The sequence below is a fragment of the Oncorhynchus gorbuscha genome, linkage group LG01 (assembly GCF_021184085.1).
Source record: "Oncorhynchus gorbuscha isolate QuinsamMale2020 ecotype Even-year linkage group LG01, OgorEven_v1.0, whole genome shotgun sequence".
Lineage (NCBI taxonomy): Eukaryota > Metazoa > Chordata > Actinopteri > Salmoniformes > Salmonidae > Oncorhynchus > Oncorhynchus gorbuscha.
This window is the reverse complement of record NC_060173.1, coordinates 25,571,922-25,594,048: the sequence shown is the minus strand read 5'-3', so window position 1 is coordinate 25,594,048 and position 22,127 is coordinate 25,571,922. Positions and strand designations below refer to the sequence as shown.

The 22,127-nt window shown below is 43.1% G+C and overlaps 1 protein-coding gene across 2 annotated transcripts; it reads right to left on the bottom strand.

Moving 5' to 3' along the window:
• Window positions 1-12,549: 12,549 nt before the first annotated feature.
• LOC124035337 (protein FAM3C-like) lies at window positions 12,550-21,891 on the bottom strand. 2 transcript variants are annotated; one of them, XM_046348809.1, is made up of 10 exons: window positions 21,775-21,882; window positions 21,628-21,660; window positions 21,038-21,106; window positions 20,731-20,805; window positions 20,016-20,133; window positions 19,237-19,295; window positions 19,078-19,128; window positions 13,252-13,336; window positions 12,923-13,049; window positions 12,550-12,756 (listed from the first exon to the last, which is right to left on the bottom strand). In XM_046348809.1, exons 1-10 carry the CDS (start codon window positions 21,791-21,793, stop codon window positions 12,667-12,669), a joined length of 726 nt encoding a protein of 241 aa, XP_046204765.1. In that variant the 5' UTR covers window positions 21,794-21,882; the 3' UTR covers window positions 12,550-12,666. The 2 variants fall into 2 exon arrangements, with proteins under 2 accessions (XP_046204765.1, XP_046204767.1); XM_046348811.1 differs by lacking the exon at window positions 21,628-21,660 and having other exon boundaries at window positions 21,775-21,891.
• Between the last annotated feature and the right edge of the window lie 236 nt (window positions 21,892-22,127).

Genomic DNA, 22,127 nt, shown 5'->3' with positions numbered 1-22,127 from the left:
CTCAAGCAGGACCACCCGGTTCCCACTCTCCAAGGAATCGTGTGTTTACACTGCTTTCATTCCTACTCTGGAGCCCTGAGCTACACGGCTGACTGTACTCAGAATACCCCCTTTCAGAACAAGGGCGAGGAAACAGACCACTAAGAGAAAGGAAACTGACATCGTGTGGACAATCAGAGAGTTACACCCTGTAACAACAGAGGTGCCGCCATCAGAGGAAAAGGACGAACTCTGATGAGATACCCCATCGGAGACCTTCTACATGTAATTACATCATTATATTTGGACCTATAAGAGCGGCAGTTCAGGGCAAGGTTAAGGCTCAACTAAGTATAGCTTACAAATGTACCCAAGTGTGCTTTTCTCTCTTTCTCTCTCTTTTTGAATCCCCATTTTGTGTAACGTGTCATATTGTGTTGGCCCGTTACGGACCTGTTTCATTGTGCTAAGTTCAAATCAGTAGCCTATCTTTATATTATCATTTTAGCTTGTTAGTAAATAAATAATCAACTCAATTGGTGTGGTGTGGACTTATTTAGTGGGACTCTGGTTTGTGCAGATTCCCGGATTATGCGACGTTCAGGATGAGAATGTAGAGGAAATTAATAAATTAGTGACTGTTGTAAAAACAATATTCTGATATCCTTTGAGTTAATTTGGGAAATAGGAACTCAATAAAACCAAACTTTCCCATGGTGCCCCAGGATATTGAGTTAATAATTACCTGATTAATTGAATCACGTAATTATAATCAGTTAATCATTCGATGAACAGCAGTCGTCACATTAATCAATACGTCACAACATATACATTCATGCTACACACACACATTACAACTGCTGCTACCAGACTCTTATTTACTTTTGCTAATACTACACAATTTAAACATTTGCCCCCCAAATCCCCCACATTATATATACTGAACATTTACATTCACATTTTAGTCATTTAGCAGACATGCTTATCCAAAGCGAGTTAGCGCATTCATCTTAAGATAGCTAATTGCAGTAGTCCAGATAGGAGATGACAAGTGTCTGGATTAGGACCTGCATCGCTTCCTGTATGAGGTAGGGTTGTACTCTACGGATGTTGTAGAGCATGAACCTGCAGGAGTGACTCACTGCATTGATTTTTGCAGAAAACGACAGGGTGTTGTCCATGGTCACGCCATGGTTCGAGACTATGGAATTGTCAACCGTGATAGAGAGGTCTTTGAGTGGGCAGGCCTTGCCCGTGGGGAAGAGCAGCTCCGTCTTGTCAAGGTTGAGCTTGAAGTGGTGGACCGACATCCAAACTATATGCCAGGCACACACAGATGCATGTCGCCACCTGGGTGTCAGAAGGGTGGAAGGAGAAAAGTAGTTGAGTGAACAAAAATATAAACGCAACATGCAACAAATTCAAATATTATACTGAGTTTCAGTTCATATAAGAAAGTCAGTCAATTGAAATAAATTCATTAGACTCTAATCTATGGATTTCATTTGACTGGGAATACAGATATACAGCTGTTGGTCACCGATACCTTAAGTCATTATCTGCTGTGACCACCATTTGCCTCATGTAGCATATCACTTCTCCTTCTCATAGAGTTGATCAGGCTGTTGATTGTGGCCTGTGGAATGTTGTCCCACCCCTCTTCAATGGCTGTGCAAAGTTTCTGGATATTGGCGGGAAGTGGAACACGCTGTCGTACACATCTATCTAGCGCAGGGGTCCCCAAACTTTTTCCTGTGAGGGCCACATAACTTTTCCCTTCTCTGATGGGGGGCCGGTGTCAGTTTGTAACAGAAAAAGTGTGACGATCGTAGGGGAGCTTAAAAAAATTATTGTTTTCCAGAAAGCCACACATAACCAAATAACCCTTTCCAGGTTCTTTACAGAAAAAAAGTCAGGAAACAAATAATAACACTATTAATGAAATAAATAATAACTAAATAACTCTCTCTGGGTTCTTCATAGAAAAAAAAGCCATGGAACATTAACTTTCTGTCGTGCCATGCACAATCTTAACAGATAAAAGTTCAGCTCAGTTGTCAGAGCAGAATCTCTCTGACACATATGAGCAGTCTCTTAAAGTTCTTGTGTTCCTTCCTTATAATCCTTTTGTAGGTTCCAGTAGGCTTGTAGACACCGCTGTTTTGCAGCTCTCTCTCATCAACTTCTCTGTGAAAACCACAAAAGAAGCAGGTTGAGAAACTGAACTAAGTGATACAGCACCTACACAGCACAATACATTTCACTACCAGTATGGTTGTAAAGATGGATTTTATCCCAGTAGATTTTATTATGATTATATTTGTTTATGCTCAGAATGACTCATTCAAGTCAGAAAAGTGAGCTTACCTATGTATGTTCATCAGTGTGAACTGTGGGCCTGCATCTGGCTGGTGAGAAGTTGAATATCAGGTTCCATTCTAGTTACAGCCAGTCTCAAGCACTGATGCAAATGTTCATCTGTCAATCTTGATCTCATCGGGGTTTTCAGCAGTTTCATGCGAGAAAAGGTTTTCTCGCAGATATACGTGCTGCCAAAAACTGTGGACATTTTCATTGCGTGTTTTTTGATGTTTGGATATGTGTCGTTTGGGAGGGCGGCATAGAAGTCAATGAGACTGTTGGGCTTGAATGCGTCTTTCAGAACATCACAGTTCTGTAACAGCCAACTCAAACTGATATGAAGGCTGGGCTTCATCAATGTCGGCAACAAAGGGGTTCTGAAAAAGACAGATTTCTTTCACTGAATCGCACACCGAACTCCGCCTTCAGCATTTCCAGTGCTTCCACGCACTTTTCAGCTGGGAACGGGACCGCTGGGTTCTCAGTCGACAGGTTTTGGGTAGCAGGAAGATTGCGCTTTTTCACTTGTTCCAAAAGCAGCGCTAATTTCACCTCAAATGCTTTTATGTGTGAATACATGTCGCAAATGAGTTTCCCCTCGCCTTGTAGCTGCAAGTTAAGGCTGTTAAGTATTTCTGTCACGTCTGTTAAAAATGCGAGGTGGCATTTCCATTCTGGGTCGATCAGCTCTGGGACCGTTTTGTCTTTTAAATGAAGAAATGCGTTAATTTCGGGTAGCAGCTCGTAAAAACGCCTCAAAACTCTGCCCCGGCTCAGCCATCGGACCTCTGTGTAGTACAGCACATCTCCATGCGTAGACTCCAGTTCAGACAGGAATTCTTGGAACTGCCTGTGTTTAAGTCCCTTTGCTCTGATGAAGTTTATGCACGACACCACAACCTTCATTACAGAATCCCACGTCAACACTTTGCAGCACAGTGCTTGCTGGTGAATTAGGCAGTGGACTCGTAGCGGGGCGGTGAGACCCCTTTATTCCAACTCCCGGTTCATGCGTCCTATTAGACCGCGAGTTTCGCCCACCATGCTAGGAGCCCCGTCAGTCGTGATGCTAGCTAGCTTTGACCAGTCCAGGTCCAACTTCTCCATGGTTTGGCACACTTTGTCAAAAATATCCTCTCCCGTTGTAGTCCCTTTGAGACTTTGGAGGGCTGCCAGCTCCTCGCATATCTCAAAGTTTGCGCTAACTCCACGAATAAAAATGAGCAGTTGCGCTGTGTCTTGCACGTCCGTGCTCTCATCAAGTGCTAATGAAAAAAGTCAAATTCTTTCGTCTTCTGCTGCAGCTGGGCATATACATTACTCCCGATTTCTTCAACGCGTCTGGTGATTGTACTCGCCGACAGACTTACGGCATTAAATGCATCTTTCTTCTCGGGACACACCTCCTCCGCGACAGCATCCATACATTTCTTAACAAACTCTCCATCAGTGAAAGGCTTACCGCTTCTTGCTATCAGTTTAGCAACCCGAAAGCTGGCCCGAACGGATGCCTGGTTCAGCTGAGCTTGGCGTACAAATGTATTCTGCTGAGATAGTAGTCCACTTTTTAGCTTTGAGAGTTTGTCTGCTCGTATTTGGCCTTGCAAGCTATCGTACTTGTCTTTGTGACGGGATTCATAGTGTCGGCGAAGATTGTATTCTTTGAATACCGCCACCGTCTCTTGACAGATGAGACAAACAGCCTTTTCTTTGCATTGAACAAAAAAATAATCGTTTGTCCACTGCAGGTTAAATACCCTGCATTCTGAATCAAATTTTCTCTTACCTAACCTTTTCGCCATTATTCCGTTCTCTCTTTGACAGGGCCGGGCCTAGGATTTTTTTTCTGGAGGCCAAATAGGAAAAAAATTTGATAGCGTCTCTGGTATTGTTCAGAGGGCCGGGCCAAATGTGCTGACGGGCCGTATCCGGCCCGCGGGCCGTAGTTTGGTGACCACTGATCTAGCGTATCCCAAACATGCTCAATGGGTGACATATCTGGTGAGTATGCAGACCATGGAAGAACTCTGACATTTTCAGCTTCCAGGAATTGTGTACAGATCCTTGCGACATTGGGCCGTGCATTACCCTACATTATTCATCTCATATGCATATGTATATACCGTACTCTACATCATCGACTGCATCCTTATGTAACACATGTATCACTAGCCACTTTAACTATGCCACTTTGTTTACTTTGTCTACACACTCATCTCATATGTATATACCGTACTCGATACCATCTACAGTATGCTGCTCTGTACCATCACTCATTCATATATCCTTATGTACATGTTCCTTATCCCCTTACACTGTGTATAAGACAGTAGTTTTGGAATTGTTAGTTAGATTACTTGTTGGTTATCACTGCATTGTCGGAACTAGAAGCACAAGCATTTCGCTACACTCGCATTAACATCTGCTAACCATGTGTATGTGACAAATAAAATTTGATTTGATTTGATTTGGGCCGTGCATTATTATGGGGAAACATGAGGTGATGGCGGAGGATGAATGGACAATTGGCCTCAGGATCTTGTCACGGTATCTCCATGCAGAGACAATTGATGGATTGTGTATGTGTGCCATTCAAAGTGTGAATTGGAAAGACGAATGTTTTAAGTGCCTTTGAACAGGGTATGGTAGTAGGTGCCAGGCACAACAGTTTGTGTGTGTCAACAACTGCAACGCTGCTGATTTTTTTACACACAACAGTTTCCAATGTGTATCAAGAATGGTCCACCACCCAAAGGACATCTAGCCAACTTGACACAACTGTGGAAAACATTGTAGTCAACAGCATCTCCGTGGAACACTTTCGACACCTTTTAGAGTTGATGCCCCAATGAATTTAGGCTGTTCTGAGGGCAAAAGGGGGCGCAACTCAATATTAGTAAGTGTTCCTAATGTTTTGAACACTATTGGTAATAATAGGAGGTCTACATCTCAACACTACAAAATATACTGTAGTTTTATAAACACATTTTCATATATAATATTCCTATAATGGAAAAACACATACTACAGTATCTCTTCCCTCTTCCCATATGGGTGTCATTCCAGATTATATATATTTTTTTAAAGTATTATTAATGTGTATGCTACTGTCATGACGTTGGCCTGGGGGTAGGTTTATGACAGTCATAAATACCTCTTCCCCCATTTTTCCTCTCTCTACCCTACTGATGTTACATTTGCAAACCCTTGGTTAACATAGAGATTCTGGGAACATCAGAAGGTGGGGGGAAATGAACAATATTCTGGTAATCTGACCAATTTAACATATGCGGTGGTACTTAATGAATATGATGTCAGTTCGGTTGTCATCTGAGACATTCTCATCAATGATAAGATGACAAACTCTACAGTGGAAAGTTTACACATCAGAGTTATTGGATTCACATGGAATTGTTGTTCAATTTAAATGTTCGAATATGAAATTATTCGTGATGGGATGAAATGTGATTTTAGCTTCTAAAATATGAGATTTGGGTTTTCATAAGATAGGGCTCTGCTCAATCAGTGGCCCGCCCCTGTGAAGGGACATGGGCTATAAAACTTTTCAAACACGTCCTCTTCTCCCTTCCTATATAAGCCCTTGATGACAATATAACCTCCTGTTCCGAGGACGTGAGGACGACGGTCCGATGTCAGAATGGTTCAGATAATAACTACACCCAAACAAGGGCACTGCGTTCATCCACCTCTGGCCTGCTCGCCTCCCTACCACTGAGGAAGTACAGCTCCCGCTCAGCCCAGTCAAAACTGTTCGCTGCTCTGGCCCCCCCAATGGTGGAACAAACTCCCTCACGACGCCAGGTCAGCGGAGTCAATCACCACCTTCCGGAGACACCTGAAACCCCACCTCTTTAAGGAATACCTAGGATAGGATAAGTATTCCCTCTCACCCCCCCCCCTTTAAGATTTAGATGCACTATGGTAAAGTGACTGTTCCACTGGATGTCATAAGGTGAATGCACCAATTTGTAAGTCGCTCTGGATAAGAGCGTCTGCTAAATGACTTAAATGTAAATGTAAATGAGAATGACAGGGTGTTGTCCAGGATCACACCAAGGTTCTTAGCGCTCTGGGAGGAGGACACAATGGAGTTGTCAACCGTGATGGCGAGATCATGGAACGGGCAGTCCTTCCCCGGGAGGAAGAGCAGCTCCGTCTTGCCGAGGTTCAGCTTGAGGTGGTGATCCGTCATCCACACTGATATGTCTGCCAGACATGCAGAGATGCGATTCGCCACCTGGTCATCAGAAGGGGGAAAGGAGAAGATTAGTTGTGTGTCGTCTGCATAGCAATGATAGGAGAGACCATGTGAGGTTATGACAGAGCCAAGTGACTTGGTGTATAGCGAGAATAGGAGAGGGCCTAGAACAGAGCCCTGGGGGACACCAGTGGTGAGAGCGCGTGGTGAGGAGACAGATTCTCGCCACGCCACCTGGTAGGAGCGACCTGTCAGGTAGGACGCAATCCAAGCGTGGGCCGCGCCGGAGATGCCCAACTCGGAGAGGGTGGAGAGGAGGATCTGATGGTTCACAGTATCGAAGGCAGCCGATAGATCTAGAAGGATGAGAGCAGAGGAGAGAGAGTTAGCTTTAGCAGTGCGGAGCGCCTCCGTGATACAGAGGAGAGCAGTCTCAGTTGAATGACTAGTCTTGAAACCTGACTGATTTGGATCAAGAAGGTCATTCAGAGAGAGATAGCGGGAGAGCTGGCCAAGGACGGCACGTTCAAGAGTTTTGGAGAGAAAAGAAAGAAGGGATACTGGTCTGTAATTGTTGACATCGGAGGGATCGAGTGTAGGTTTTTTCAGAAGGGGTGCAACTCTCGCTCTCTTGAAGACGGAAGGGACGTAGCCAGCGGTCAGTGATGAGTTGATGAGCGAGGTGAGGTAAGGGAGAAGGTCTCCGGAAATGGTCTGGAGAAGAGGGGAGGGGATAGGGTCAAGCGGGCAGGTTGTTGGGCGGCCGGCCGTCACAAGACGCGAGATTTCATCTGGAGAGAGAGGGGAGAAAGAGGTCAGAGCACAGGGTAGGGCAGTGTGAGCAGAACCAGCGGTGTCGTTTGACCTAGTAAACGAGGATCGGATGTCGTCGACCTTCTTTTCAAAATGGTTGACGAAGTCGTCTGCAGAGAGGGAGGAAAGGGGGGGGGGTTCAGGAGGGAGGAGAAGGTGGCAAAGAGCTTTCTAGGGTTAGAGGCAGATGCTTGGAATTTAGCGTGGTAGAAAGTGGCTTTAGCAGCAGAGGCAGAGGAGGAAAATATAGAGAGGAGGGAGTGAAAGGATGCCAGGTCCGCAGGGAGGCGAGTTTTCCTCCATTTCCGCTCGGCTGCCCGGAGCCCTGTTCTGTGAGCTCGCAATGAGTCATCGAGCCACGGAGCGGGAGGGGAGGACCGAGCCGGCCTGGAGGATAGGGGACATAGAGAGTCAAAGGATGCAGAGAGGGAGGAGAGGAGGGTTGAGGAGGCAGAATCAGGAGATAGGTTGGAGAAGGTTTGAGCGGAGGGAAGAGATGATAGGATGGAAGAGGAGAGAGTAGCGGGGGAGAGAGAGCGAAGGTTGGGACGGCGCGATACCATCCGAGTAGGGGCAGTGTGGGAGGTGTTGGATGAGAGCGAGAGGGAAAAGGATACAAGGTAGTGGTCGGAGACTTGGAGGGGAGTTGCAATGAGGTTAGTGGAAGAACAGCATCTAGTAAAGATGAGGTCGAGCGTATTGCCTGCCTTGTGAGTCCCGCTAGGGACGTTTTCCTTTATGACGTAATTTGTAATCACGTTATGATTTAATTATGTGTATGTGTAATTCTGTGTGGTTAGTTAGGTATTTAGTAAATAATTAAACCCAATTTTGTATTGCTGATTCAAATTGTTAGTCAGGGTTTGTGCAGATAACCAAGAGGAGTTAGGCTACCCTGGGGCGGCAGGTAGCAAGTTCAAATCCCCAAGCTGACAAGGTGCAAAATCTGTCGTTCTGCCCCTGAACAGGCAGTTAACCCACTGTTCCTAGGCCGTCATTGAAAATAAGAATTTGTTCTTAACTGACTTGCCTAGTAAAATATAATAAAAAAACTTTCATATGAGACTGAATTAAGATGACGTTTAATATTGACTGCTATTGATGTAAAATATTACTAGGTCTTTAAGAGTTTATTCGGAAGATAACAGCTCTGTAAATATTATTTTGTGGTCGACTCTCTAGTTAATTACATTTACATGAATAGCTCAATCAGGTAATATTCATTACAGAGAAATTATTTTATAGAATAGCATGTCATATCACTTAATCCGGCATAGCCAAAGACACGACACTACCCATTATTACAACTTGAACCTCCTTGCCATCCAAGTGAGAGGATAAATCCACAAGTACAACACAGAGTACAAAGTTGATCATATTACACCAGTGCTAGCCTCTACACAGGCTTCCTGTTAAGACAAGGGCTGATTTCAAGGTTTTACTGCTAACCTACTGCTAACATGGACTTGCTCCTCCCTATCTCTCCGATTTGGTCCTGCCGTACATACCTACACTTACTCTACGGTCACAAGACAGACGCGTCCTTATTGTTCCTAGAATGTCTAAGCAAACAGCTGGAGTCAGGGCTTCCTCCTATAGAGCTCCATTTCTATGGAATGGTCTGCTGAGCCATGTGAGAGAAGCAGACTCGGTCTCAACCTTTAAGTCTTTACTGAAGACTCCTCTCTTCAGTAGCTGAGTGTAATCTGGTTCGGGGGTGAGAAGGTGAACGGTATGGCACTTGAGTGAGAAACCACCCTTGCTGTTGCTGCCTTGCTCATGCTCTCCCAGCCTTCTTGTCCTCGGGTTTGTGCAGTGGGGGAGATCTTATTGGGCTATACTCTGCCTTGTCTCAGGGTAGTAAATTATTGGTGTGTTGATATCCCTTTAGTGGGTGGGGGCTGTGCTTTGGCAAAGTGGTTGGGGTTATATCCTGCCTGGTTGGCCCTGTCCGGGGGAACTTTGGGCAGGGTCACAGTGTCCCCCCAACCCCTGTTTCAGTCTCCATTATCTATGCTGCAATAGTCTATGTGCTAGGGTCAGTCTGTCTTATCTGGTGTCCTTTGGGTTCTTAGGTATACACCCCTTATTCTCCCCAATTTAGTGATATCCAAATGGAAGTTACAGTCTTGTCTCATTGCTGCAACTCCCAACTCCCAGGTCGAGAGCCATGCGTCCTCCGAAACACAAGCCACACTGCTTCTTGACACAATGCTCTTTTAACTAGGAAGCCAGCGGCACCAATGTGTCTGAGGAAACATTGTACACCTGGTGACCGTGTTAGCGTGCATGCGACCAGCCCACCACAGGAGTCGCTAGAGCGAGATGGGACAAGGACATCCTGGCTGGCCAAACCCTCCCCTAACCCGGACGACGCTGGGCCAATTGTGACCCGCCTCTATTGTGCGCGGCCTGCTGCGACACAGCCAGGTATCGAACCAGGATCTGTAGTGATGCAGCGGTCTAAGGCAATGCAGTGCCTTAGACCGGAGGCCCGACCTTGTTGTATTTCTAACCACTGAATCTGATGTACAACTGATGTAAAGACTTCACCCTTATCTAGCTGTCACTGTTTATTAAATGCATATTCTCTCTCAACAGGCCACAAAATAAAAAGTACTGTTTGTGTATATATATATATATATATACGTATATATATATATATATATATACGTATATATATATATATATACATATATATATACGTATATATATATATATACGTATATATATATACGTATACATATATATATACATATATATATATATACACACACACACACACATGGTGTAGCACTTGAAAAACAAATCAAAATCACATTTTGTAAAGTCTGGGGTGGGTGGGTTTAGTTATGTGTAAAATTCTCCTAATTTGTTTGAGGCTAATGCAAACTGAAAAGAAAGCAAGACAGGTTAGAATGGTTATTTTCATAATTACTATCATTTTTAATGTTGATACTATTGCAATGAATTACTAATAATGAAAGATGGTGAAATATAATCAAGGTTTTTAGGAAGCAAATACCAAGACATTTACGCTTGTTATGCTTTTTCAAATAAAATTTTATTGGTCACATATGCATATTTAGCAAATGTTATTGCGGGTGTAGCGAAATGCTTGTGTTCCTAGCTCCAGAAGTGCAGTATTATCTAACAATCCACACGAATCTAAAGTAAAAGAATGGAGTTAAGAAATATATAATTATTAGAAAGAGCAATGTCAGAGTGGTATTGACTAAAATAAGGTAAAACAGAATACAGTATATACATATGAAATGATTAAAGCAGTATGAGTAACACAGTATGTAGGGCAGCAGCCTCTAAGGTGCAGGGTTAAGTAACCGGGTGGGGCGGCAGGTAGTCTAGTGGTTAGAGCGTTTGACCCCCGAGCTGACAAGGTAAAAATCTGTCACTCTGCCCCTGAACAAGGCCCACTGTTCCTAGGCCATCATTGAAAATAAAAATGTGTTCTTAACTGACTTGCCTAGTTAAATAAAGGTAAAATAAAAAATAAAATACAAATAAAAACAGGTGGTAGCCAGCTAGCGATGGCGATTTAACAGTCTGATGGCCTTGAGATAGAAGCTGTTTTTCAGTCTCTCTCGGTCCCAGCGTTGATGCACCTGTACTGACCTCGCCTTCTGGATGGCTTGGGTGGTTGTTGTCCTTGATTATCTTTTTGGCCTTTCGGTGAAATCGGTGCTGTAGGGGTCATGAAGGGCAAGCAGTGTGCATACTGCACCATCCTCTGGAGAACCCTGCGGTTGCGGGCAGTGCAGTTGCCATACCAGGCAGTGATACAGCCTGACAGTATGCTCTCAATTGTGCATCTGTTAAAGTTTGTCTTAGGGGGCCAACACACATTTCTTCAGCCTCCTGAGGTTAAAGACACACTGTTGTGCCTTCTTCACCACACTGTCTGTGTAGGTGGACCATTTCAGGTCGTCGGTGATATGTACACGGAGGAACTTGAAGCTTTTCACCTTCTCCACTGCGGTCCCGACGATGTGGAAATTTTTCTTATATAATTTTGCAGCTGAAATTGTGTTTTGAGGGTGTGTGCAAACTAAATGGTTATGTAGCGAACTAATTTGCTGGCTAACCCAGAATCTTAATCTAACAGAATGTTTAATCTCCTGTTTTTAGCTAATAATAGGATCTCTGCTTGTTGGCTAAATTAACTAGCCACCTTGTCATTGGCATAAAGAGTGAACAGATTAAACAGGTGTGTGGCAATAGCTAACTATCACATTCAGTCAACACTAGATCAACTGGCTAAACTTGCTGCAGTGTCAACCATGTACAGTAGCTAGCTGATCAACTGGTCAGGCCAGCGCAGAATCCTCCCACTCCATTGCTCTCTCTGTATAGTGTGTGTGTCTAAATGTAATTCTGTTTTTATGACACCGCCTATAAGCACATCTGTCATATAGTGAAACATCTCAGTAAGTTTTAGATAGCTACTACAAATAAAAAGTTGTACAGCAGTAGTAGCACAACTGAGGGGATGAGAATGGGCCAATCAAGAAAACAAAATACCCTTCAAAGTGGAAAGGAGACGTTCAGAAGAGGATGGAGGGTAAATCCTACCTTGGCAGGAAAGAGAAGATTGAGTTGACGATGGTAATTGTTATCTGCACTGTTTATTTTTTATTACCTGAATACCTACCTTGATGTTTAATTCCATGCTGAAATGTCAGATTTTTATTTTACCTTTATTTAATCTGGGAGTCATACAGAGACCAAGGTCCCGTTTACAGACTAGCCCTGAATTACAGAAAATGCATTCATATAAATAAATATTGTTTTTAGAAAGACACGGTCATAAAAACACATTCATCCGTAATAAGGTCCTCAATCAGCTTTCTGAATAGCCCTTGAGGCACCAAAACATCACATTAAGAGTATTTTGAAGAACATTCCACAAATAAGGTGCAAGAAAACTAAAAGCTGATTTACTGATCTAATAGAACAAAACGTATAAGACCTTCTAACCACAGACCTTATTTTCGGCATGTATCCCAAAACCCCATTCTTTCCCCATCAATTTCCCCATTAAAAATGGCTGAATGAACCACGGGTAACTAATTTCCCGTTTGTAGGACTATAGACTGACAAGCCTTATTATCTGTGTTATAAACAGATAATTCTGTATTTTGCCAAAAAAATACTTCATAGACAAGGCCAAAATGTTGTTTATTATCCATTTTTTAGAGTAATACAAACATCACAACATGTGCAAATGTTTACAGTGGATATGGAGTCTGGCAGGATAACAACATTTTTGGTACCAATCACTCCAAATAGCGTGGTAAGCATCCTTGCAATTCAATCATCTCTGGCCAGGAGTCATACTTGTTTTTGTCCCTATTGTTTTTAATATGCTGTGGGGGGGGAAACGGATCAATTAGATTCCTGCAACAGCAACATAAACACATAGCTCATCCAGCTCAAATTATATAAGTAAAACGTGGGGAACTGCAGGTGCAATCCAAAAAACTGGATAACAGAGACAGTGAAAACATATTATAAACGTTGGTATGGTATTACCTTCTCCAAGGTACTCTCGACATCTGCTCCTTTTCCTCCAACAAAGACCCAGTTGTCTCTGAAGCCTAATGACTGGATAGCAGAGCTGCCAAGTTCTCTGATAAGCTTCCTTGCTTCTTCGTTCAATCTGTCAATCAATTACTAAAAGCATTCAGTATTTTTCCTCACTACCATCATTTATATGAGCATGCAGAGCGCTTCAATTAATTAAATGATTTTGGTGCACACTCCAAAGATCCCAAAGCATTATCATATAGTATCCTGGATGCCCATATTGGTCAAATTCTGCCATGAAAGTTGGTTTAATGTTAAAATGAAATGTGACTCACTTTGTAGCTGGGTCGTCGTAGGTGGCAATCAACACAATGGATCCATTCTCAATGGACTCCAGAAACTCCACCAGGGGTTCAATATCTGCAAGACAGGGATAACATGTCAGCTTTTCAACAAGATCAGTGGTTTTCTTCTTTATTGAGGAGTGGAAATTAGAATTATGTACACTCAAATTGAACAAAATCTATGTATTATTTTAAGAAAAATGGTACTTTAGTTTTCAATGTGCTGGATATGGTTGACCAACCCATACAGGAATGATTGTATCTGGTTGGTTAATATCTCAACATTTATAACAAGGTACAGAAATCGATCATAGAAAGGGTGGAGATGCATTTAACTAATGTTGCTAAGCAGGAAATACAGTGCCTAGTGAAAATCTACACACCCCTTGCAATCTTCACATTTTGCTGCCTTAAATAATAAAGTTTCAGATGATAGACAATGTTCTAAATACATTTTTAAATATTAAGTCTTTATTGCATGCCTTCACACCTCACAGTTAATACTTGGTGGAAGCATCGTTGGAAGCCATTACAGTTTACTCATTTTGAATAACTGCACATTTTTTGCCAAAACCCTGGTTGCCTCTGACGGGAGTCTGACACTTGGCCGCAAGTGGATCTTCCAGCAAAACAATCCAAAGCATGAATCAAAATCCACAAAGAAATGGTTAATTGACCACAAATCAACATCTTGCAATGGCCATCTCAGTCTCCGGACTTGAACCCCATTGAAAACCTGTGGTTTGAATCAAAAGGGGACAGTCCAAAAACGTCGACAAAGGATATCAAGGATCTGGGAATATTCTGTATGGAGGAAGGGTCTAAAATCCATCCCAATGTGTTCTCAAAACATTTTGGAAAAAATCTGTCATTATTCTCACAAGGGGAGAGTGCTGGAGTACTGAAAACAGGGTTGCCAATAATGTTGATCCCATTTTATTTTTTTTGATTACTGTTTAAAACAAAAAAAAATATCTGATTAATTGTATTAGTATAAAATATAATTTTCCAATTTTATTTAGCATAGAATATATCTCAGTATTTGTATTATATATTTTTTACTCATCTTCATCAAGGGTGCCAATAATTATGGAACTCTGTATATCCATTGTTTTTGTCAGAATTGCCCAAGCTCAGTAAATTTGGTTGGGAATCATTGATGGACAGCAATACACTGAGTATACAAAACTTACTCTTTCCATGACACTGACCAGATGAATGCTATAATCCCTTACTGTTGTCACTTGTTAAATCCACTTAAATCTGTGTATTTGAAGGGGAGGTGACAGGTTAAAGGATTTTTAAGCCTCAAGATAATTGAGACATGGATTGTGTATGTGTTCCTTTCAGAGGGTGAACGGGCAAGTGCCTTTGAACGGGGTATGGTAGTCGGTGCCAGGCGCACCAGTTTTTGTCAAGAATTGCAACGCTGTTGGGCTTTTCCACACAACAGTTTCCCATGTGTATCAAGAATGGTCCTCCACCCAAAGGTCATCCAGCCAACTTGACAATTGTGGGAAGCATTGGAGTCAACATGGGCCAGCATCCCTGTGGAATGCTTTCAACCCTGAGACTAAACACCTTCCTCTGCCACTGGATCCTGGACTTCCTGATGGGCCGCCCCCAGGTGGTAAGGGTAAACAACAACACATCTGCCATGCTGATCCTCAACACTGGGGGCCCTCATGGGTGCGTGCTCAGTCCCCTCCTGTACTCCCTGTTCACCCATGACTGTGTGGCCACGCACGACTACAACATCATCATCATTAAGTTAGCCGACCACAACGGCGGTAGGCCTGATCACCGACAATGATGAGACAGCTTACAGGGAGGTCAGAGACCTGGCAGTGTGGTACCAGGACAATAACAAGATCGTGAAGAGATCGTGAAGCTTCCTGCCATCCAGGACCTCTATATTAGGCGGTGTCAGAAGAAAGCCCTACAAATTGTAAAAGACTCCAGACACTCTAGCCATAGACTGTTCTCTTTGCTACCACACAGCAAGTGGTACCGGAGTGCCAAGTCTACGTCCAAAAGGCTTCTTAAACAGCTTCTACCCCTAAGCCATTAGACTGCTAAAAGGTTAATCAAATGGCTATCCAAACTATTTGCATTGGCACCCTTTTTTTACGCTGCTGCTACTCGCTGTTTATCTATGCATAGTCACTTTACCCCTACCTACATGTACAGTTGCAAGAAAAAGTATCTGAACCCTTTGGAATTACCCAGATTTCTGAATGAGTTGGTCATCAAATTTGATCTGATCTTCTCCTAAGTCACAACAATAGACAAACACAGTCTGCTTAAACTAATAACACGTTTTCATGCCTTTATTGAACACACTGTGTAAACATTGAGTACAGGGTGGAAAAAGTGTGTGAACCGGTTAATAACTGGTTGACCCTCTTTTGGCAGCAGTAACCTCAACCAAACGTTTTCTGTAGTTGCGGATCAAACCTGCACAATAGTCAGGAGGAATTTTGGACCATTCCTCTTTACAAAACTATTTCAGTTCAGCAATATTCTTGGGATGTCTGGTGTCAATCGGGTTGAGGTCAGGACTGATTGGGCTACTCCAGAAGGCATATTTTCTTCTGTTGAAGCCATCCGGTTGTTGATTTACCTCTGTTCTTAGGGTCGTTGTGTTGTTGCATCACCCAACTTCTGTTGAGCTTCAATTGGCGGACAGATAGCCTTACATTCTCCTGCAAAATGTCTTGATAAACTTGGGAATTCATTTTTCCGTCGATGATAGCAAGCTGTACAGTACCTGAAGCAGCAAAGCAGCCCCAAACCATGATGCTCTCTCTACCATACTTTGCAGTTGGGATGAGGTTTTGATGTTGGTGTGCTGTGCCTTTTTTTCTCCACACATAGTGATGTGTGTTCCTTCCAAACAACTCAACTTTAGTTTAATCTGTCCACAGAATATTTTTCCAGTAGCGCTGTGGAACATCCAGGTGGTCTTTTGCGAACTTCAGACGTGCAGCAATGTTGTTTTTTTTAACAGCCGTGGCTTCTCCATAGTGTCCTCCCATGAACACCATTCTTGTTTGGTGTTCTACGTATCGTAGAATCATCAACAGAGATGTTAACATGTTCCAGAGATTTCTCTAAGTATTGAGCTGACGCTCTAGGATTCTTTTATCCTCATTGAGCATTCTGCGCTGTGATCTTGCAGTCATCTTTGCAGGATGGCAACTGCTAGGGAGAGTAGCAACAGTGCTTAACTTTCTCCATTTATAGACAATTTTTCTTACCGTGGACTGCTGAACATCAAAGCTTTAAGAGATATTTTGTAAGTATTCCCAGCTTTATGCAAGTCAACAATTCTTAAGTCTTCTGAGATCTCTTTTGTTCGAGGTATGGTTCACGTCAAGCAATGTTTCTTTTGAATAGCAGACTTATATTTTGTGAGTGTTTTTTATAGAGCAGGGCAGCTCTAAGCAACATCTACAATCTCGTCTCATTGATTGGACTCCAGGTTAGCTGACTCCAATTCACTTTGAGGTCATTAGCCAAGGGGTTCACATACTTTTCCCAACCTACACTGGGAACGTTTAAAATATATTACATTTAGACAAGAAATACACCATTTGCGTGTTATTTGTTTAAGCACACTGTCTATTGTTGTGAATTAGATGAATATCAGCTCAAAAGTTAAGACCAATTTATGCAGAAATCCAGGTAATCCCAAAGGGTTAACATACTTTGTCTTGCCACTGTACATATTACCCCAACTGACCTGTACCACCACACATTAACTCTGTAACGGTATACATTACATTTACATTTAAGTCATTTAGCAGACGCTCTTATCCAGAGCGACTTACAAATTGGTGCATTCACCTTATGACATCCAGTGGAACAGTCACTTTACAATAGTGCATCTAAATCTTAAAGGGGGGGGGGTGAGAGGGATTACTTATCCTATCCTAGGTATTCCTTAAAGAGGTGGGGTTTCAGGTGTCTCCGGAAGGTGGTGATTGACTCCGCTGTCCTGGCGTCGTGAGGGAGTTTGTTCCACCATTGGGGGGGACAGAGCAGCGAACAGTTTTGACTGGGCTGAGCGGGAGCTGTACTTCCTCAGTGGTAGGGAGGCGAGCAGGCCAGAGGTGGATGAACGCAGTGCCCTTGTTTGGGTGTAGGGCCTGATCAGAGCCTGGAGGTACTGAGGTGCCGTTCCCCTCACAGCTCCGTAGGCAAGCACCATGGTCTTGTAGCGGATGCGAGCTTCAACTGGAAGCCAGTGGAGAGAACGGAGGAGCGGGGTGACGTGAGAGAACTTGGGAAGGTTGAACACCAGACGGGCTGCGGCGTTCTGGATGAGTTGAAGGGGTTTAATGGCACAGGCAGGGAGCCCAGCCAACAGCGAGTTGCAGTGATCCAGACGGGAGATGACAAGTGCCTGGATTAGGACCTGCGCCGCTTCCTGCGTGAGGCAGGGTCGTATTCTGCGGATGTTGTAGAGCATGAACCTACAGGAACGGGCCACCGCCTTGATGTTGGTTGAGAACGACAGGGTGTTGTCCAGGATCACGCCAAGGTTCTTGGCGCTCTGGGAGGAGGACACAATGGAGTTGTCAACCGTGATGGCGAGATCATGGAACGGGCAGTCCTTCCCCGGGAGGAAGAGCAGCTCCGTCTTGCCGAAGTTCAGCTTGAGGTGGTGATCCGTCATCCACACTGATATGTCTGCCAGACATGCAGAGATGCGATTCGCCACCTGGTCATCAGAAGGGGGAAAGGAGAAGATTAATTGTGTGTCGTCTGCATAGCAATGATAGGAGAGACCATGTGAGGTTATGACAGAGCCAAGTGACTTGGTGTATAGCGAGAATAGGAGAGGGCCAAGAACAGAGCCCTGGGGGACACCAGTGGTGAGAGCGCGTGGTGAGGAGACAGATTATACCCTGTAAATAGCCTCGTTAGTTATTTTGTGTACATTTTTTTACTTTAGTTTATTTAGCAAATATTCTGCATTGTTTGTTAAGGGCTTGTAAGTAAGCATTTCACGGTAAGGTCTACACCCGTTGCATTCGGAGCCTGTGACATTTGATTTGACACCTTGTAGAGTCCAGGCACCGATGACATTAGGCTGTTATGTGGTGGTGGGGGGTGCAGCTCAATATTAGGAAGGTGTTTGATATACTCTGTATGTCTCTGATTTTCACGCAAATTTAATTCAGGATAGACTGGACCACTCAACACCTCTTGGAAAGCCATTCTGGTATGTCTTCGGCAATAAAATGTGCTCAATTCTTGAGCTTTGCTCCTTTCAAATGTATTTAATCCTAACCAACTCCTCAGTCCCTGCCGGTGACAAGAATACCCATAACATAATGCTGCCACCACAATACTTGAAAATAAATAGTGATTCACTGTGTGTTGTACTGGATTTGACCCAAACCTTCAGTTTATTCCAAAAAGTATATTTCTTTGCTGTATTGTCTTGAATATTACTTAACTGCCTTTTTGCGAACAGAATCAATGATTTAGAGTGGAGTTTAACACGGGCTTCCTTTTCCCCCCATACAGGTCAGTAATGTGTAGTGAATGCAATGTTGATACTCTGTACGTTCAAGTATTGTGGTGGCATGTTATGGGCATAACACTGGGATATAATTGTACTTTTATATATAATTTATTTCACTTTGAAATGTGGAGTATGTTGTGTAGATTGGTAATAAAAGTCCTCAATTTAAAACATTTTGATTTGCAAAATGTGAAAACTGCAATGTGGTGTGTAGATGGTCACTAGGCAATGTACATGCTCCTCTGGACAATTTTTTTTATAGGGGCTGTAAACCATCTTACCACCATCATACATGTTAAAAAATGCGGTCTTCATACCCTCCCCCGTCTTCCCTATGTGAAAAAGAGACTAATTAGGTATTTAAAATCAGATTAACACTGAATACAAGATGTAAAATTATAAAACTGTTAATACTATGTGTATATAACCTTTTGACTTACCGTTCACAACAGCAATGTTAATTCCATACCCAACATTTTCTTCCACATAACCCATAACCCTGAAGAGAACATAGAACAGAGTCTCACAACCTGACAACCCCCCCCCCCCCCCCCAACAGTGAACAATAATAGGGCACTCTACATCAAGATATCGCTCTCACACACACACACACACACACACACACACACACACACACACACACACACACACACACACACACACACACACACACGTTCCCCAGCAAAAAAACAAAAAATTGCTCAAACAGAATAGGGCACTAACAAAGATTTACTGACCAACAACCAAAACAGGTGGGGTTTTAGGAGGGGTTCTGAAAGACTCATGGTGGTGTCCATTAAAGGTTGACTAGCAACAACAGGAACCTAAGACACCCACCATGAGCGCTGACTGAATTTGCCCAAGAAAAAGCAAACGAAAGTAAAACACACACCAAATGTAAAGACAGGAAGCAAAACAAAAGTGTGACGCAAAACCAGATGAAGGCTTGTTGGTCTACAAATAAAAATAGGGCGCACCAACTAAAAGGTGTTAACCCTTCGGATCTATCAAGACAACTGGAACAGTGGGCCAGCCACTCTTAAATAGCATCTGGGCAAGCTCAGGTGAAACACCTTCCCACTAACGACATTGCAACCAGCACAGGTGTAACACATACTGACTAACAAGGTCACAGTGAGCCCTACGTGCTAAAAGTCCAACCCCAAAACATAAATGGAAAAAACCTGTAACAACACACACACAAGGATATGTTCCTTACATTTTGTCCTCCATGCAGATTTTGGGTCCAACCACATTAGCAGCTCCACTTGCGATTAAAAAGCTGAAGTCCCCCTCTGGACAGGGCTTTGGGATGCCACACGGTCTTTGTCTGGAGGCTGCGCAAGTATTCAGGAGGAGAAACACACACAATCACACATATTAATGGTCCCCATACAATTCATTTGATGGGATAGACTAAATATTTGGCCTTGCCAGCTATAACTTTGTTTTGTTTGAATGTTGAATATGTGGATGCTAGTAGCCCAAACATGTTGCACAGGTGGAAATACACATCCTTCTGATACCCTCCCCCGTCTTCCCTATGTGAAAAAGAGACTGATCAGGCCCTACACCCAAACAAGGGCACTGCGTTCATCCACCTCTGGCCTGCTCGCCTCCCTACCACTGAGGAAGTACAGCTCCCGCTCAGCCCAGTCAAAACTGTTCGCTGCCCTGGCCCCCCAATGGTGGAACAAACTCCCTCTCGACGCCAGGACAGCGGAGTCAATCACCACCTTCCGGAGACACCTGAAACCCCACCTCTTTAAGGAATACCTAGGATAGGATAAGTAATCCCTCTCACCCCCCCTTAAGTTTTAGATGCACTATTGTAAAGTGACTGTTCCACTGGATGTCATAAGGTGAATGCACCAATTTGTAAGTCGCTCTGGATAAGAGCGTCTGCTAAATGACTTAAATGTAAATGTACTCACTGGTCACTTTGGGTACATTAGGCACCTGTAGCCACTCTGGACCAGGAAACTCAGGATACCAGGAGAGGGTGTGGCCTAGAGTAATAGGGGGAAGGAGCAGCGTGTATCATTATGAATGGGAACTATTGTAGCAGGTACTTACTCTTCAAGAAAATATTAACACTTTTCCTGATAAATTCATTAGTAGCTAGGCTAGATGACAAACTTTTATTCAAATGTTATGCCGGTTTTTATTAACAGCATGTAATTAATAGTCGTTATCAAATGAATGTGTCCTTGTGTGACAAACGTTGTCATCGAGACTTACTTTGAGACCGCATTATGAGGAAAACGGCAAAGAAAATGATTCCAAGCACTGCTATGATTGGAAGAAGGCCTGCAAGATAAATAATAGGGATATCGTACTTATATGGGATAATCATCAAGTCACTTATGTATTGTGGACAACCATAGACAGCTGTCAATGACTGCATGACTACAACTGTAACATTTACAACCAAAGGGCTGATTTCACTCATGTTCAATCCAATTTCCTATTGACATACAGTAAATGCATGAAATATGAGAAAGTCAGTACTCGCATGGATCACAAGCTAGGATCTGAGCCCTACACTAAACACTAAAGTATATTTCTACACTCACCCTACAGTAGGAAAGGGTTAATAACACCGGACTGGCCTGAGCCAGAGATAAAGAGAAGACTGCTCTACAAGTAAAACCACATTGTTGGTTGGTAGTCTTCGCCCCTCTATGGGAAAAAATATTTTGTTTATAATCTTGTTTATTAATCTGTTCATAAAATAAGTTATTCTGTAGTACTCTATAGACACTATTCAAACATATATTGAGCAGTAATACATAAAACATGCTTAAAAAAAACCTGGCTTTGCAACTTACTTCTGGGGCCCTGTGTTTTATGCACCATTTGTCCTACAAGAGATTACCTTGTCATTGTTCTTAAAGCAAATACTGTATTGACAGGTTGACATACAGATTTCTCAGTAAACATAAAACATTGCCATTTTATGGGAAAATATGACTTACCTATGCGTACAGTGAGCATGATATCTGATTACTCTCTCTCCTGTTGCCTGTATGAGAAGCCCCTTATGAAAAACACAAAAGAGCAAATGCAGCTGGTTGCTAGTCAGGTTGATCCAGTTAAGTTAAAAGCTAAGTTTCTTTCTTCACCAGATTCTTTCACTGAATCATCCCTCCCTTTTCTCCACCCCCCTCTCAAAACAATATACAACTGCAGTACTATGCACAGGCATTGCCTGTCAAAAACACATTGTGCATTATGTTTCAACAAGGTCTATGCAAGAGGCAATGAATCTCCTGGGTAATATGGAACCTTTCCACCCGGAAACACTCTGCTCACTGCACTGGAGGCTGCA

Bases quoted from the DNA above. Each gene is read 5' to 3' on its own strand.
- LOC124035337 (XM_046348809.1), bottom strand. The intron at 20,806-21,037 runs GTAAGTCTCGAT...CTATTACTCTAG, and splicing joins CCTCATAATGCGGTCTCAAA to GCCACACCCTCTCCTGGTAT. The intron at 19,296-20,015 runs GTAAGGAACATA...TGTTCTCTTCAG, and splicing joins ATCTGCATGGAGGACAAAAT to GGTTATGGGTTATGTGGAAG.